This window comes from Erinaceus europaeus, chromosome 14 (genome assembly GCF_950295315.1).
Source record: "Erinaceus europaeus chromosome 14, mEriEur2.1, whole genome shotgun sequence".
Classification (NCBI taxonomy): domain Eukaryota; kingdom Metazoa; phylum Chordata; class Mammalia; order Eulipotyphla; family Erinaceidae; genus Erinaceus; species Erinaceus europaeus.
Genome location: NC_080175.1, coordinates 27,668,577 through 27,683,717, shown reverse-complemented (window position 1 = coordinate 27,683,717; position 15,141 = coordinate 27,668,577). Strand labels below are relative to the sequence as shown.

At 41.9% G+C, this 15,141-nt stretch overlaps 1 protein-coding gene across 13 annotated transcripts in view; it reads left to right on the top strand.

The window, feature by feature from the left end:
* The first annotated feature begins 1,713 nt into the window (after positions 1–1,713).
* BTRC (beta-transducin repeat containing E3 ubiquitin protein ligase) overlaps positions 1,714–15,141 on the top strand; it is a 192,599-nt gene continuing 179,171 nt past the window's right edge. For 7 of the 13 annotated variants that reach the window (XM_060171461.1, XM_060171460.1, XM_007533860.3 and 4 more), the window contains exon 1: positions 1,714–1,891. In XM_060171461.1, coding sequence (XP_060027444.1) covers positions 1,844–1,891 — 48 coding nt within the window. In that variant the 5' untranslated portion in view covers positions 1,714–1,843. Of the gene's footprint in view, positions 1,900–2,277; positions 2,297–3,900; positions 4,141–11,421; positions 11,585–15,141 lie in introns of those variants that run through there. The other 6 variants (XM_060171458.1, XM_060171454.1, XM_060171459.1 and 3 more) reach the window with 4 other exon arrangements.

Sequence of the window (15,141 nt, the reverse complement as noted above, 5' to 3'; positions counted from 1 at the left end):
GGTCCCTGCGCTTTGCGCCACGTGCGCTTAACCCACTGCGCCACCACCCGACCCCCTGTTTGCTTTATTTTTATGTGCGTGAGAGAGATACAAAGGAAGAGAAGGAGGGAAGAGAGAGAGAGGATACTGCTCAACTCTGGTTTATGGTGATAGTGGGGATTGAAAACTGGGACTTGGGATTCTCAGGCGTGCAAGTCTTTTGTACAAACATTAAGGTATCTCTTTGATCCCAGAAAATTTTTGTTTATAGATTGATAGATAGAGACCTCAGCACTGAAGCTTCCTTTAATACAATGTGGGGTGGGATGGGCTGGATAACCTAGGTCACCCACATGGCAAAGCAGCACACTAAGCTATTTAGCTAGCTTTCTAGATTTTTAAAGAACAATTTTAAAAATTAACTTAATGTCTATATATTAGGCATTGCATTGCACTCTAACTAGGGATGACTAATACAAAGTGCCAGACACTTATTAGAAAACCGAGCTCCATCAGATGGGATTATTACGTTCACCGATGAATCCTCATTTCATTTTTTAAAAGTAATTTATTTATTTTAATTTTTGAGAGAGATGCAGAGAGAGAAAGACACAGAGAGAAACACCAGAGCACTGCACATGGCTTACGGTGGTGCCGGTGATTGAACCTGGGACTTCGGAGCCTCAGGCATGAGAGTCTCTTTGCATAACCATTATGCTATCTACCCCTCCCCTGAATCCTCATTTCTTGGGAGGATATCTGCAACGTGTTATGTAACTATTGGATAAATAAATAATATAGTATGCAATGGATGTGTTTCCAATAATGAAAAAGGCATTTGCCCAATTAAAAAGAATTCAGATAGTTTGTATAAGTCTATCATCTTTAGTCCATTCCTAGTGTCCTCCCATCCCCTAGTCACACCCCAAGTGGTTTTTCTACCCAAGATAGTCATCCCCAAAGTAAATGAGTATCGTCCCTTTCAAGGTCAACTAAAATAGACGTTTTACTTGCTGAATATGACCATCATATACCACATTTGAAAGTCTTTTGTGCTTGCCTGACCTTTAGGGCAGGCCTTAAGGATTAGCAGTAATAGGCCATGCTTCTTGAGCACCAAACACACGAGAATCTCCTGAGCTAAATTCGATCTGGCCTTGACTTGCTGTGAAGGAGAACAAAATTCTCGTGAGGAATATGGGGCGAATGAGTTGAAGGAACTTGAAATTCTGCATTAATCCGTGTGTGAGCTCATAGTCCGTAAGACCCAGTGCCTCTGTTTCAAACTCTGACTGCAGATGTCAGGTGCATGGCATCTGAGGTGGGTCTGTGTGTGTTTAGTACTCTAAAACCATAATTGGGGTTGTCCTTTAATTTTTCTCATAGTTTCCTTCAATATTGGGACTACTGGTGAGGCTAGGTCTCGATGCTCAAAGCCCCGCAAGCTGCCAGAGGCGTTGCTCGGTAACCAAGGAGACATACTTGCCCCTCCCGATTCCCAGCAGAAGAGGTAGTCAAACTACGATTCCCGTCATCCAATGTACCTCTATTTGCCCAGGCCTGGCTTAGAGCAGGCATATTAGTAAACGTGACCCTGCCGCAGGGAACTGTGGGAGTTGCTGTTCGTGGCGTGGTCTTACTTCTTGCCATGGGAAGCTTCAGGACTACAACTCCCATGAGGTAGCGGGTTCACGCCTGCGCAGGGCCTGGCCAGCCCTGCACCCCCCGCCCCCGCCAGTGCCCCTGAGAGATAAGTGAGGGCGGGGGAAGGAAGAGGAGGCGGGATCCGGGAGCTGCGTTGACTGCGGCCTGGCACCAAGGGGGCGGCCCCGGTGGAGTGCAGACCCAGTGGACCCCGGCGATTATGGACCCGGCCGATGCGGTGCTGCAGGAAAAAGCTCTCAAGTTTATGGTGAGAAGGTGCAGACGGGAATCATGGTGGCGTTGGCGTTGGCGGTGGCGTGGAGGCTCGGGCCTGCAACGTCTGCTTGCTGGAAGAGTGGGCAGCGGTGTTCTGGGCAGAGGTCGGCGGCCGGGCGGCTGAAGTGGGACGTGACAGGACAGAAGCTCCGGGGAAGCGGGAGGGGTTGCATAGAAGACCCGGGGGTGGGGGCCGCACCTCCGCCATCTTGTGGATGAGAGGCCAAGTGACAGCGGGGGGCTTAATGGGAAGGGGGCTCTGGGCGGCGCGCGGGGCCGGGAGGGAAAGGGGCGTGGGGACAGTTACTGAGGAGCTGAGGGGAGCCCAGAGGAGACGCTCGGAGGCGGCTGGCAGGGCCTTTCCCGTGTCTGGGTTGCGGGTAAGGCCCGGGATATGGTAGGTGCTGTCAGGAGTGGGGAAGGGGAGTGCGGGGTAGTGGGGGAGAAAGATACTGGGAAGAGGGCTGGGTGGGTGAGAGCGATTGCTGAGGATCTGAAGGTGGAGAAAGAGACACAGGACTGGTAGGACACTACAGTTTTTGCAGAACGAGGTGGGGAAAGGATAACGTTGCCTTTGCGGTGCAATCCCAGTATTGCCAAACTAATGTTAATGAAAACTCTGGAAGGGAAAAGGCTTTCTTCAGGAAGATTAGCGCTGGGGATGGGGGCCTTTGGCTATAGTGACTAGGAAACGAGTTGGGGTGCTGCCTGTGAGCCACGAGTATAGATGTCGGGAAGAAAAGGATACTTTACTTTGAAAGAAGAGACAAAGTAATGTAGTGAGGACTAGATCTCTTGGAAAGCAAAGGATTAATTGGCCAGGGAAGAGTGGGTGCAGGAAATTGATAGCTGCTAAGGTGAAAGAAAACTTTGGGCTAACTTGCAGAGATAGTAAAATGTGGGGGCCAGGTATTGTATCACTTTCTAGGGAAGAGATTAGAATCTGTAGAGATTAGAATCTCCAGATCCACAGAAATGATGAGTTAAGTATAGTAATTCTGGAGATAAAAAGGGAGACGTGGGGTGGGGTGTGCCAGGATTGGTGGTTACTTACCAGTTGAAACACAGCGTGAGTTTGAATTGGGTTTTTGGGTGTGTTTATTTAGAACTTAATTTTTAATTTTTGTATCATGCTTTCCTTTTACTATGCTATGCTTGACGTGTGTGTGTGTGTGTGTGTGTGTGTGTGTGTGACTTGATATTTGATGCCTGATAGCTGATGCTTCTTGTGTATAAGTTAGGTGTAAAATCAGACTTAGTGGTTACAACCGAATGGTGGGATGCTTAGACTTCTTCTACTTAACATGGGACTTCAGGGGCAGTGATAGTTTTTGTAGTCAGTTCTTGAATTTTCAGAAGTAATTATCTTTCACTCCAAATATTTATTATCTAGTTGTTATTTTGTGTTTACCTAAAATATCAAAACATATAAATAAACATGGACAGAACCTATTTGTACATAGGCTTCAAACTGCCATGCTTATAACAATACTTCCTCCTCATAGTCCTCAGTTTTTCAAATTTAATAAAACCTTATTTATTTTATACTCTTTCAAACACACCTGAGTCTGAGTATCTCATTAACATTCTAGTAGGCCTGAAGAAAGTTCTTGAATTTGTACCCAATACTAAAACTCTCAAATGTTAAGGAGACTTCTTTCTTTTAAACTTTAGCTAAGTAGAATGAATTTACTGTATATTTACAGCCATCTTCTAGATTTAAGTCAGAAAAGGGTCAATTGCTTATTTCTCTGTACTTACTTAGAGGTTGACTTAGTCCTAATCTTGACATTTATGCCAGATTTATGGAATAATGTGATTTACAGATCATAAAGAGACATTATGATATCATCTTCTTTACTCCCCATTAGACCTCAGCCTAGGAACATTCTCAACTCCTTAATCCCTGCTTTGTACCAGTGAGTTATGTTTCGATAATGGTCTCCTGATTGAGTTAAAGTGGACCTAGAGATTGCCATGTAGTAGCTTACAGCTTTCAAGGCACCGTATGTTATTAAATGTTGAGTCAGTTTCCATAGGGAGAAGCCAGTTTTTTCCCCTTAATTTCAGTTACTTTCATTTTTGATCTTGTCTGCTACTGAGAATACTGTGTGAGAAAAACCCAACTGGAAGAGGGTCTCCAAAAATGACACCTTAATAACAGAAGCAGAGAACAGAGGGATCAAGATTTGGCATTCTTTTTTTTTTTTCAGGTCAATAACAGTCTTCTTATGAATCTGAGTAAGTCACAAGTTACCTTTGAGCCCATATACCCTGTTATGATGTGTCTGTTTACTCAGTTTTTCAGTAGGAACATGTTTTATTTATGCATCCATCAAGTACTTAATACACAGTATGCATGGAAGGGCTATGCTTTTGAATCAAATAGAAATTTTTGTTTAGTGTTTGTTTTTACCCCTTTCCCCTTGCCTCAGTTATGAATTATTAATGACTGTTTTTGAATGAATGCCTAATTTCCATGGTTTAAGAAAATGTAATATTTGTTCAGAATGCCAATATGAAATGAATAGTTTCTCTCTTGAATTTTGTTCATTACCACATTAATATAGTGCCTTGGTTAGGAATATTACAATAAATTATTATTAACAAGTCTGCTAATTCAGAGTGGACCATAATTTACACATGGTCTAGATTTAAAGCTTACCATTGGATGCTTGAGAAAATAGTTTAAGTGGAGTAGTTAACTTACAAGTGTTTAATATCATTATACAACTATATTAAAGCAGTAGGTAATGCTAAATTGCCGCATGTATGGTAATAGCTCCCATTCATCTTTAGCAAGTCCTCAAGAACCTTTCCTAGTCCTTTGTTGGTTAACAAAATTTACAAGTCGGAAAAGATAAATGGAATTGGAAGGGGGACTGGGAGTGGAAATATCAGTAGAAATGGCTGAGGCAATGTAGCCGCCATTTCACAAAGATACATGAGGGATGATAAAGTGAAGGATGAACTTGAAGTTCATGTACATATAAAAAATGGACAAGGTAAACCAGTCCCAGAATCTTAGAACCAGGGAAACATTTGAAACTTGGGTGACATAATGTTAGAACATATAAAATATAAGTTTTTTATAGAGTTGTAAGTGAAATTGTGTGAAAGGTAATTTGCTATGTACCAAACCACCCCAAAATATAGTATACTGTGCCAGAGAATGAGCCAAGGGCCTCACACATGTGCAATAATGCCAAGCTGCCCCCCAGGCCCAAACTTAATTATATCAGGGGGTCAGACAATAGCACACCAGGTTAAGCACACATAGTGCGAAATGCAAGAACCAGCTTAAGGATGCCAGTTTGAGTACCCAGCTCCCCACTTGCAGGGAGGTCACTTCATGAACAATGAAGCAGGTCGGCATGTGTCTTTTCCTCCCCCTCTCTGCCTTCCTCTCTTAATTTCTCTCTGTCCTATCCAACAACAGCAGCAACAACAACAATAACAGCAACAACAATGGAAAAAAGATGGTCGCCAAGAGCAGTGGATTGGTAGTGCGAGCACTGAGCCCCGGTGATAACCGTGGAGGCAAAAAAAAAATAGTTAATTAAAAAAAATCATATCAGAGAGACAGACAGACAGACACAGAAAGAGAGAGGGGGAGAGGGAGAGGGAGGGGGAGGGGGAGGGGAAGAGAGAGAAGGAGGGAGGGAGGGAGATTAGTGGTACATGGCTTGCTCCACCATCCATGGAGCTCTCCCTGCTGCTGTCCATGGTGCTACCATGTAGTGCCAAAGAGCAATCCCAGGACCTTAGGCATCATAAGGTGTGAGTTTTACCCACTTCCTAATAACTCTGTAGCTTTAGTGTTACTGTTACGTTCCATTTTTCTGAGGAGAGAATTGATTCCAAAGGGATTAGCATAGTCATTCTACTAGTAAGGAAACTGAGAGGAAACCCAGGCAGTCTGATTCAGGACTCTGACTTATATTTTATTCTTGAAGGGCAGAGAAACAGTGGAAAATGATTTCATTCTTCTTTGCCAATCAAATGTTGGTGGCTAGAATGAAAGACTTGCTACCCAGATTTACACACAGATTCTCCTATCTCACAGTTGTTTGAATTACTGAGGAAATGAACTAAAACTATGGTTGTCACAATATCAGCTACTGCTCTATAACAAATAACCATGAAAAAGAGGTATAACAGTATATGATTTTGGATGATATAGAATGGACTTAGGTTACCCTTGATTTGGCTGCTTACCCAGCAGTGTCCCACTTTACCTGGCACTGTTACTAAAGAGGCAGTGACTCCCCAGGTAGAACCCTTCTCATATCTCCAGCAAAGACACAGGAGAGCAAGTTCAATTGTTCAAATTATTGGTTGTATAACATCTAATATTCCTTTAACTAAAGCAAGTTAATGGTCAAGTTCAAAATCAGGGTACAAGAGTATATATTCTGTTGGAGTGCAAAGTGGGTAATTTGTACAACGATTTAGTACACTTGATGTATAGAACAATGATAAGATACTATGACTGACAGTTTAAGTTATGTTTCCGTCTGTTTCCCATTAGTCTGCACTATTCTGATGACTACTTTTCCATTTTGATTAATGAATAACACCTGTTGGTTTGATACTCCTGAAACCAGAATTTAGCAGAGCAGATGACTTTGTATCATGTTATATATGGATGAAAACAAAAAGGAATAATCAAACCTTGACTTTAATACACAGTGATGCTTTGAAAAGATCATCAGTATCACAAGATACACTATCCTTGGGAAGAATAAGGTTGATGTTATTCTGGTGATATCTGTAACAGAATTTGAATCAAGGGCATACACAATGCTCTTAACAACTCCCATGGCTTAAGTCAGTTTGGAACTCTTCAGTCCTTTCTCTGCACTTAAACATAAGGCTGTGAAATATTGTTCTGCTAGTTTGAGGTATTCAAGGAATTTCCAGACTTATACTGAAAAGTCATGGAGGCAGACACTCAGGAATTGTAGCATGTGGGTAATGTATTTGTAGCACAGAGGCATAAATTCTTATACTCAGTAAGTGGTATACTAACTGTTGATGTGGTTATTTGTGAACTGTTAACTTGTATGTAATATTTCAAAATTGTTAATGGTATCTGAAAAAGTATTGATAAACTCTCAAAAAATTGTGATTTGTTAAATGTTCTTTAATATTTCCCAGATTTTCTACAGTGCATTTGTATTGTTTTTAATCATAAAATTAAAAATTAAAATTTAGGGAGTCGGGCGGTAGCGCAGCAGGCTAAGTGCATGTGGCACAAAGCGCAAGGACCAACGGAAGGATCACGGTTCGAGCCCCCAGTTCCCCACCTGCAGGGGGAGTCGCTTCACAGGCAGTGAAGCAGGTCTGCAGGTGTCTATCTTTCTCTCCCCCTCTCTGTCTTCCCCTCCTCTCTGTATTTCTCTCTGACCTATCCAACAATGACGACATCAGTAACAACAACAATAGTAACTACTACAACAATAAAAAACAACAAAGGCAACAAAAGGGAAAATAAATAAATAAATATAAAAAATTTAATAAAATTTAAAATTTAGTATGTTGAGTGTGTGTACTTATTAAAACAAATATCTTAAATGTAGGATGTGATCATGCATTGCATGTAGCAAGTGAGCTTCAGTGGTAACTTGAACAGATACCTCACTCTGAGCCCATTTGCTTATTGGTCTTAGACAGAGAGGATCAGGATCATATTTTTTATCTTCTCAGTTCATCATAAATTGCCATGTATAACATGTTGATCATTTGTACCATAGTACTTTTATATGTATCCACAGTTTTTGTGACAAATTAAGGATTGCATGCTTTTAAATTGTGATGGAGTGTTACAGTTTCCTACTAAACAGTACTTGGGAGAATCAGTTAAGAATCCAACGTGATAGTTGTCTTGCAGTGTGATAGAAATGTGAACATAAACTGAGTCTACAATGTATGATTTGTGGAGGGAGGTGGTTATGGGGCAGGGGAGAATAAAAGAAGATAAATCTAAATAAGACTTATGCCTCCTTTACACCTTCACAACCTAAAGATAGCACTTATAAATGTTTATTTATTTGTACTTTTAATTTTTCAGTTATCTTTACAGTTAGATAGAGACAACCAGAAATTGAGAGGGAAGGGGGTGATAGAGAGGGAGAGAGACAGAGAGACACCTGCAGCACTGCTTCACCCCTGCAGGTGGGGACCAGGTCTTGAACCTGGGTCCTTGTGCATTGTAACATGTGTGCTCAACAATGTGCACTCAACCAGGTGGACCACCATCTAGCCCCTTACAAGTGTCTCTTAAGATACACTTTAAGGCACAGGGAGAATGAAGATTAGTTTTTTTTTTTTCCTCCAGGGTTATTCATGTGCCTGCACCATGAATCCACCGCTCCTGGAGGCCATTTTTTCCCTCTTTTGTTGCCCTAGTTGTAGCCTCGCTGTGGTCATTATTATTACCATTGTTGATGTTGTTCGTTGTTGGATAGGACAGAGAAATGGAGAGAGGAGGGGAAGACAGAGAGGGGGAGAGAAAGATAGACATCTGCAGACCTGCTTTACCGCCTGTGAAGCAACTCCCCTGCAGGTGGGGAGCCGAGGGCTGGAACAGGGATCCTTACACCGGTCCTTGCGCTTTGCGCCACTTGCGCTTAACTCACAGCGCCACCGCCCGACCCCCGAAGATTAGTTTTAACTGGAAAGATTTTGGAAGCTTTGTGAAAGAATAAAGCATTACATGGAATCTTAAGAACAGCTAAAATTTTGACAAACTTGTTTCTGAGGTAGGCAATTCCAGAAAGGTCAGAAAATCAGGTGATGTGTAGCTACAGGATGAATGAGATATGACTTGAACATAAGTGCATAATAAACAAAAGAGAAAAGCAAGTTGGGAGTCTGAGTTTGGACTGAATCCAGTATATATATATATATACATACATATATATATAATTTATTTATTTTTTATTTAAGAAAGAATTAATTAACAAAACCATAGGGTAGGAGGGGTACAGTTCCACACAATTCCCACCACCCAATCTCCATATCCCACCCCCTCCCCTGATAGCTTTCCCATTCTCTATCCCTCTGGGAGCATGGACCCAGGGTCATTGTGGGTTGCAGAAGGTAGAAGGTCTGGCTTCAGTAATTGCTTCCCCGCTGAACATGGGCGTTGACTGGTCGGTCCATACTCCCAGTCTGCCTCTCTCTTTCCCTAGTAGGGTGGGTCTCTGGGGAAGTGGAGCTCCAGGACACATTGGTGGGGTCTTCAGTCTAGGGAAGCCTGGCCGGCATCCTGATGACATCTGGAACCTGGTGACCGAGTAATGAAGCTGAAGGGTTGTCATTCCACACGTGAAGTCTCTGGACACAGTCTGAAGTGAAGCATGTTGAGGTGGCAATCGTTGTGTTGGTTAGGTTGTGATCGGCAGATGCAATATTATTTGATATGGATTGGGAGAGGCATACGGGAAAGTGGGCCCTATCCAAGGGTTCCAGGACTGGGGGAAGTAGAGGCTCTATAGCGGAGATGTGAGGTTCCTGCTGTAATTTGGTCAGGTCCTGCTTTTAGTTTCCCTTTCAGATCTTCTTACTCAACTTCTGTTGATGAGTGGGATCATCCCATACTCATCTTTATCTTTTTGACTTAGCTCACTTAACAATTCCTTCTAGCTCTGTCCAAGATGGGTCAGAGAAGGTGGGTTCATTGTTCTTGATAGCTGCATAGTATTCCATTGTGTATATATACCACAGCTTTCTCAGCCACACATCTGTTGTTGGGCACCTGGGTTGCTTCCAGGTTTTAGCTATTATGAATTGTGCTGCTGTGAACTTAGGAGTACACACCTCTTTCTGGTTGGGTGTTATGGAGTCCTTGGGGTATAACCCCAGGAGAGGAATTACTGGATCATGTGGAAGGTCCATGTCTAGCCTTCTGAGAGTTTTCCAGACTGCTCTCCACAGAGGCTGTACCAATTTACATTCCCACCAGCAATGCAAAAGGGTTCCTCTGTCCCCACAACCTCTCCAGCATTTGTTGCTGCTGTCCTTTTTGATGTATGCCATTCTTACAGGAGTGAGGTGGTATCTTAGTGTTGTCTTAATTTGCATTTCTCTGACAATTAGTGACCTAGAGCAGTTTTTCATATGTTTGTTAGCCTTTTGGATCTCCTCTGAGGTGAATGTTTCATTCATATCCTCTGCCCATTTTTGGATGGGATCATTTGCTTTTTTGGTGCTAAGTTTGCTGAGCTCTTTATATATTTTGGTGATTAGTTTCTTGTCTGATGTATGGCATGTGAAGATCTTTTCCCATTCTGTGAGGGGTCTCTTTGTTTGTGTGATAGTTTCTTTGGATGTGCAGAAGCTTTTCAATTTGATGTAGTCCCATTGGTTTGTTTCTGCTTTAGTCTTCCTTGCAATTGGGTTTGATTCATCAAAGATGTCCTTGAGGTGTAGGCGGGAAACTGTTTTACCAATGTTTTCCTCTAAGTATTTGATTGTTTCTGGTCTGACATCTAGGTCTTTGATCCATTTGGAGTTGATTTTTGTTTCTGGTGAGATAAAGTGGTTCAATTTCATTTTCATTCTTCTGCATGTTACAACCCAGTTTTCCCAGCACCATTTATTGAAGAGAGCCTCCTTTTCCCACTTAATCCTTTGGGTCCCCTTATCAAAGATTAGATGTCCATAAGTGTGGGCCAGTTTATATATTTTTTAAAAAATACTTTATTTTTTTAATGAGAAAGGAGGAGAACCAGAACATCACTCCGGTACATGTGATGCATAGAAATGAACTCAGGACCTCATGCATGGGAGTTCCATGCTTTCCTCACTGTGCCACCTCCTGAGCTGCTCCAGTTTGTGTTATTTTGTAGTTGTACTCTAGGGCTGGTGAAATAGCCACTTGAATAGTGCGCTTGCTTTGCCTTGTGCGCAACCTAAGTTTGAGCCTGGCTCCCACTGCATTGAAGGAAGGAAACATTGGTACTGTGGTCTCTCTCACTCTCTTTCTGCCTCTCTCTCTAAAAAAAAAAGAAAAGAAAAGAAAAGTAGGAGCAGGTGCTGGGAGATAGCTTTCCCCTGGTAGAATGCATACTTTGTCATATACAAGGACCCAGGTTGAAACCACTGGCCACCACATGGGGCATCACACAAAGGGGCCACTTCTTGAGTGGTTGAGTAGTGCTGTGTTGTCTCTCTGTCTCTCTCTCACTACCTAAAAAAGAAAATTTACTGGGATTCATGAAAACCCTTGTGGAAAAGTAAAGAGAAGAATAATCTGTGTATTATGTTTGTATCTATATAAGTTTTATATTAAATACACAAAAATGTATCACAAGTATATAACACATTGAATTTTTACACACTAATAACTTTAAATATATATATATATTTATTTATATATTTGAAATTGAGACAAGACTGCAGTTTCACATCTCCCCAAATAGTGATCATTTCTACATACCTATTAGTTATAGATTAGTTTTTACCTTTATTGATATTTAACCTAGTATAAATAGAGGAAATACTCTTTAATGCCAGGTGACTTCATTGTAAGAAGACTCATTCAGAGAGACAAGCTGGGGATATGGATTGGCCTACCAATGCCTATGCTCAGCAGAGAAGCAGTTACAGAAGCTAGACTTTCCACCTTCTGCACCCCATAGTGATCCTGGGTCCATGCTCCCAGAGGGATAAAGAATAGGTAAGCTTTCAAGGGAGGGGATGGGATACTGAGTTCTGGTGGTGGGAATTGTGTGGAATTGTACCCCTCTTATCCTATGGACTTGTCAATATTTCCATTCAGGTTGTCAAGTTAGGTGTAGTGTTCATTCTCACTGCAATGTAATAGTCTACTGCTTGAGTTTACTTTGGATGTTTAGTCATTTTACTCTAAGTGGACATTTATGCTACACCAGTTTTGTTTATTGTGAATTGTGCTATTTTAATAACCTTTTTAAAAAACATCTTTTTATCTTTACTTATTTATTGAATAGAGATAGCCAGACATTGAGAGCGAAGAGGGTGATAGAGAGGGATAGAGACAGAAACACCTGCAACACAGTTTCACTACTCACAAAGCTTTCCCACTGCAGATGCTTGAACCGAGGTCCTTAAGCACTGTAACATGTGCACTCAACCAGGTGCACCACCACTCGGCCCCATGAATTGTGCTATTATGAATAACCTTGTACATGTCTTTTCTTGAACATATATAGCTGTGTCTGTTGGATATATATATACCTACGAGTGGAGATGTTAGGGTCATAAGTGAAAATGTTTAGTGTGGCCTGGGAGGTGACACAAGAGATGGTGTTGGACTCAAAGGCCTGAGGTCCTGAGTTCAGTCTTCAGCATCACACAGGTCAGAATGATGCTCTAGTTAATCTTTTTTCTCTCATTAAAATTTTTTTTCTTTTAGATTTTGCAACTATGAAATCCTTTTGATATCCCCCCTTTAAATTGCCACTAGGATTTTCACTGGGTATTGGTGTCTGCAAACAACAAATCCACTGCTCCCAGTGTCTTTTTTTTTTTTTTTTTTTTTTGATAGGACATATAGAAATTGAGAGGGGAAAGGGAGATAGAGAGAGGGAAAGAGACAGAGAGACACCTACAGTACTTGCTTCACCACTCATGAAACTTCTCCCTTTCAGATGGGGAGTGGGGACTCAGACCCAGGTCTTTATTCATGGTAACGTGTATGCTTATCCAGATGTGCCACTGTCCAACCCTGAAGCCCTTTCACTCTTCCCACAGCAGTATGTGAGAGTTTCACTTACTACACATTTGTGACACTCAGCATTATCTTTTTTTAATTTCAGCCATGCTAGTGGGCCAATGGTGGTACTTTCTCACTGATTTTTAAAATCTACCATCCATCCATCCATCCATCCATCCATCCATCCATCCATCCATCCATCCATCCATCCATTACCAAAGCATCACTCTTGATACATGCAGTGCCTGAATTGAACTGGGGACTTCATGACTTTTAAGTCCAACAATCTAGTCACTGGGCTAACAACTCTCACTGTTTCAATTTGCACTTTTTTTTTTGCACCAGGGAATAATTCTAGGGCATCACACATGCCTAATACCACCACTGGGCAGCTTCCTTGGTCTTTTTTTTTTTTTTTTTTGACGGGCAGAGGTGAGGGAGTGACAGGAGTCACCCCAGCACTGTGCCAACATCCACAGAGTCATATTCTGCCCCCTTCCACCCCGCCTGTGTGCTGTCCATGATACTTCCATGTGGTGACAAGATTTGAACTAAGGAAGCAGGGGGAGAGAGGAGAAACCACAACACTGCTCTCCTACTCATGAAGTTTCCCTGGTACCTTACATGGTGCTTATGGTGCTAGAGGCTTGAATTCAAGTCCTTGTATGTGCTAAAATATGCACTCTTCTTGGTGAACTATCTCTTGGCTCAGCATCATCATTTTGTAAGAAAGAAAGAGCACCTTTAATGTCTCAAAAACAAAGGTATAATCTTAGAATAAAGGAAACTTTTTGAGGCAGGCAGATTAATATATATATATCTCTCCTCTAGGGTTATTGCTGGGTTTTTGGTGCCTGCACTACAATCCACTGCTACTGTAGCCATTTATATTTTTAATTTTTTGGATAGGGCAGAGAGAAATTGAGAGAAGAGGGAAAGATAGAGAGGGAGAGAGAAAGATAGATACCTGCAGACCTGCAACTCTCCTGCAGGTGAGGAGCTGGGGGCTGGGACCAGTATCCTTGCACTTTGTACTATGTGCACTTAACCCACTTAATTAACATTCTCCATCCCCCCACTCCAAGCAAAAATATCTAGTCTAGTTCCAAGAACCTATGACTTATGTTAAATTATATGATAAAGGCAAATTATTCTAACTAGTGGAATTAAGATTGCTAATCAGATGGTTTTATTTTTTAAAAAATATTTGTTTTTGAGCTAGGGAGAATAGCATAATGTTTATGCAAATACATGCCTGATGCTCCAAGGCCCCAAATTCAATCTCTAGCACCACCGTAAGCCAGAGCTGTGCAATGTTCCGGTTGGAGTCAGTCTCTCTCTCTCTCCTCACTAAAATAATAAAATAAGTATTAAAATATATATGTGAGCAGGGGCCAGGCAGTGGCTCATCTAGTTAAGCACACACATTACAGTGCACAAGGACCCAGGTTCAAGCCCCTGGTCCCCACCTGCAGGGGGAAAGCTTTACAAGTGGTGCAAGTGTCTCTCTATTTCTCCTCCTCTCTGTCTCTTCCTCTCCTCTCAATTTCTGTCTGTCTCTGTCTAATAATAAGTAAGTAAATAAAATATAAAAAATAAAATGAATATTTGTGAGCAAAAGAGAGAGAGAAAGAGGCGGGGGTAATACCCCAGAGCATCATTCTGGCACATGCAGTGCTGGCCGTTAGTTCAGGACTTAATGCTTGTGAATCTAACGCTTTATCTACTGTACCACCTCTTAGCCTGCTCAGTTGACTTTAAAATAGGGGGATTATTTTTGCATTATTTGTATTGGACCCCTTGAAATCACTAAATACCCTAAATTTGTTGGAGTGGGGCTGAGGTAGAGGTCGGGGGATGCCATCAGAGAACTCTTTTTACTGTTGCAGATTTATTTATTTATTTATTTATAAAAAGGAAACACTGACAAAACCATAGGATAAGAGGGGTAGAACTCCACACAGTTCCCACCACCAGAACTCCACATCCCACCCCCTCCCTTGATAGCTTTCCTATTCTTTAACCATCTGGGAATATGGACCCAGAGTCATTGTGGGATGCAGAAGGTAGAAGGTCTGGCTTCTATAATTGCTTCCTCCCTGAACATGGGCATTGACAGGTCGATCCATACTCCCAGTCTGCCTCTCTCTTTCCCTAGTGGGACGGGGTTCTGGGGAATCGGAGCTCCAGGACACATTGGTGGGTTGTCTGTCCAGGGAAGTCTGGTTGGCATCATGGTAGCATCTGGAACCTGGTGTCTGAAAAGAAAGTTAACATACAAAGCCAAACAAATTGTTAATCATGAACCTAAAGGCTGGAATAGTGCAGATGAAGAGTTGGGAGTGGGGGGGGGGGTCTCTGTTTTGTAGATAGCTGGTAGGCATATTTTAGTTATATTCCAAAGGGCCTGTGGCTATACTAGTATTTGTTATTTTTTTTCCCTGAGCCTGAAGTGTGATATGCTGGTAGATCCAAGTTATTGTCTGGGGAGATGGTGTCATAGCTGGAAAGGAACCATAAATCTGAATCAGGGAAGAGAG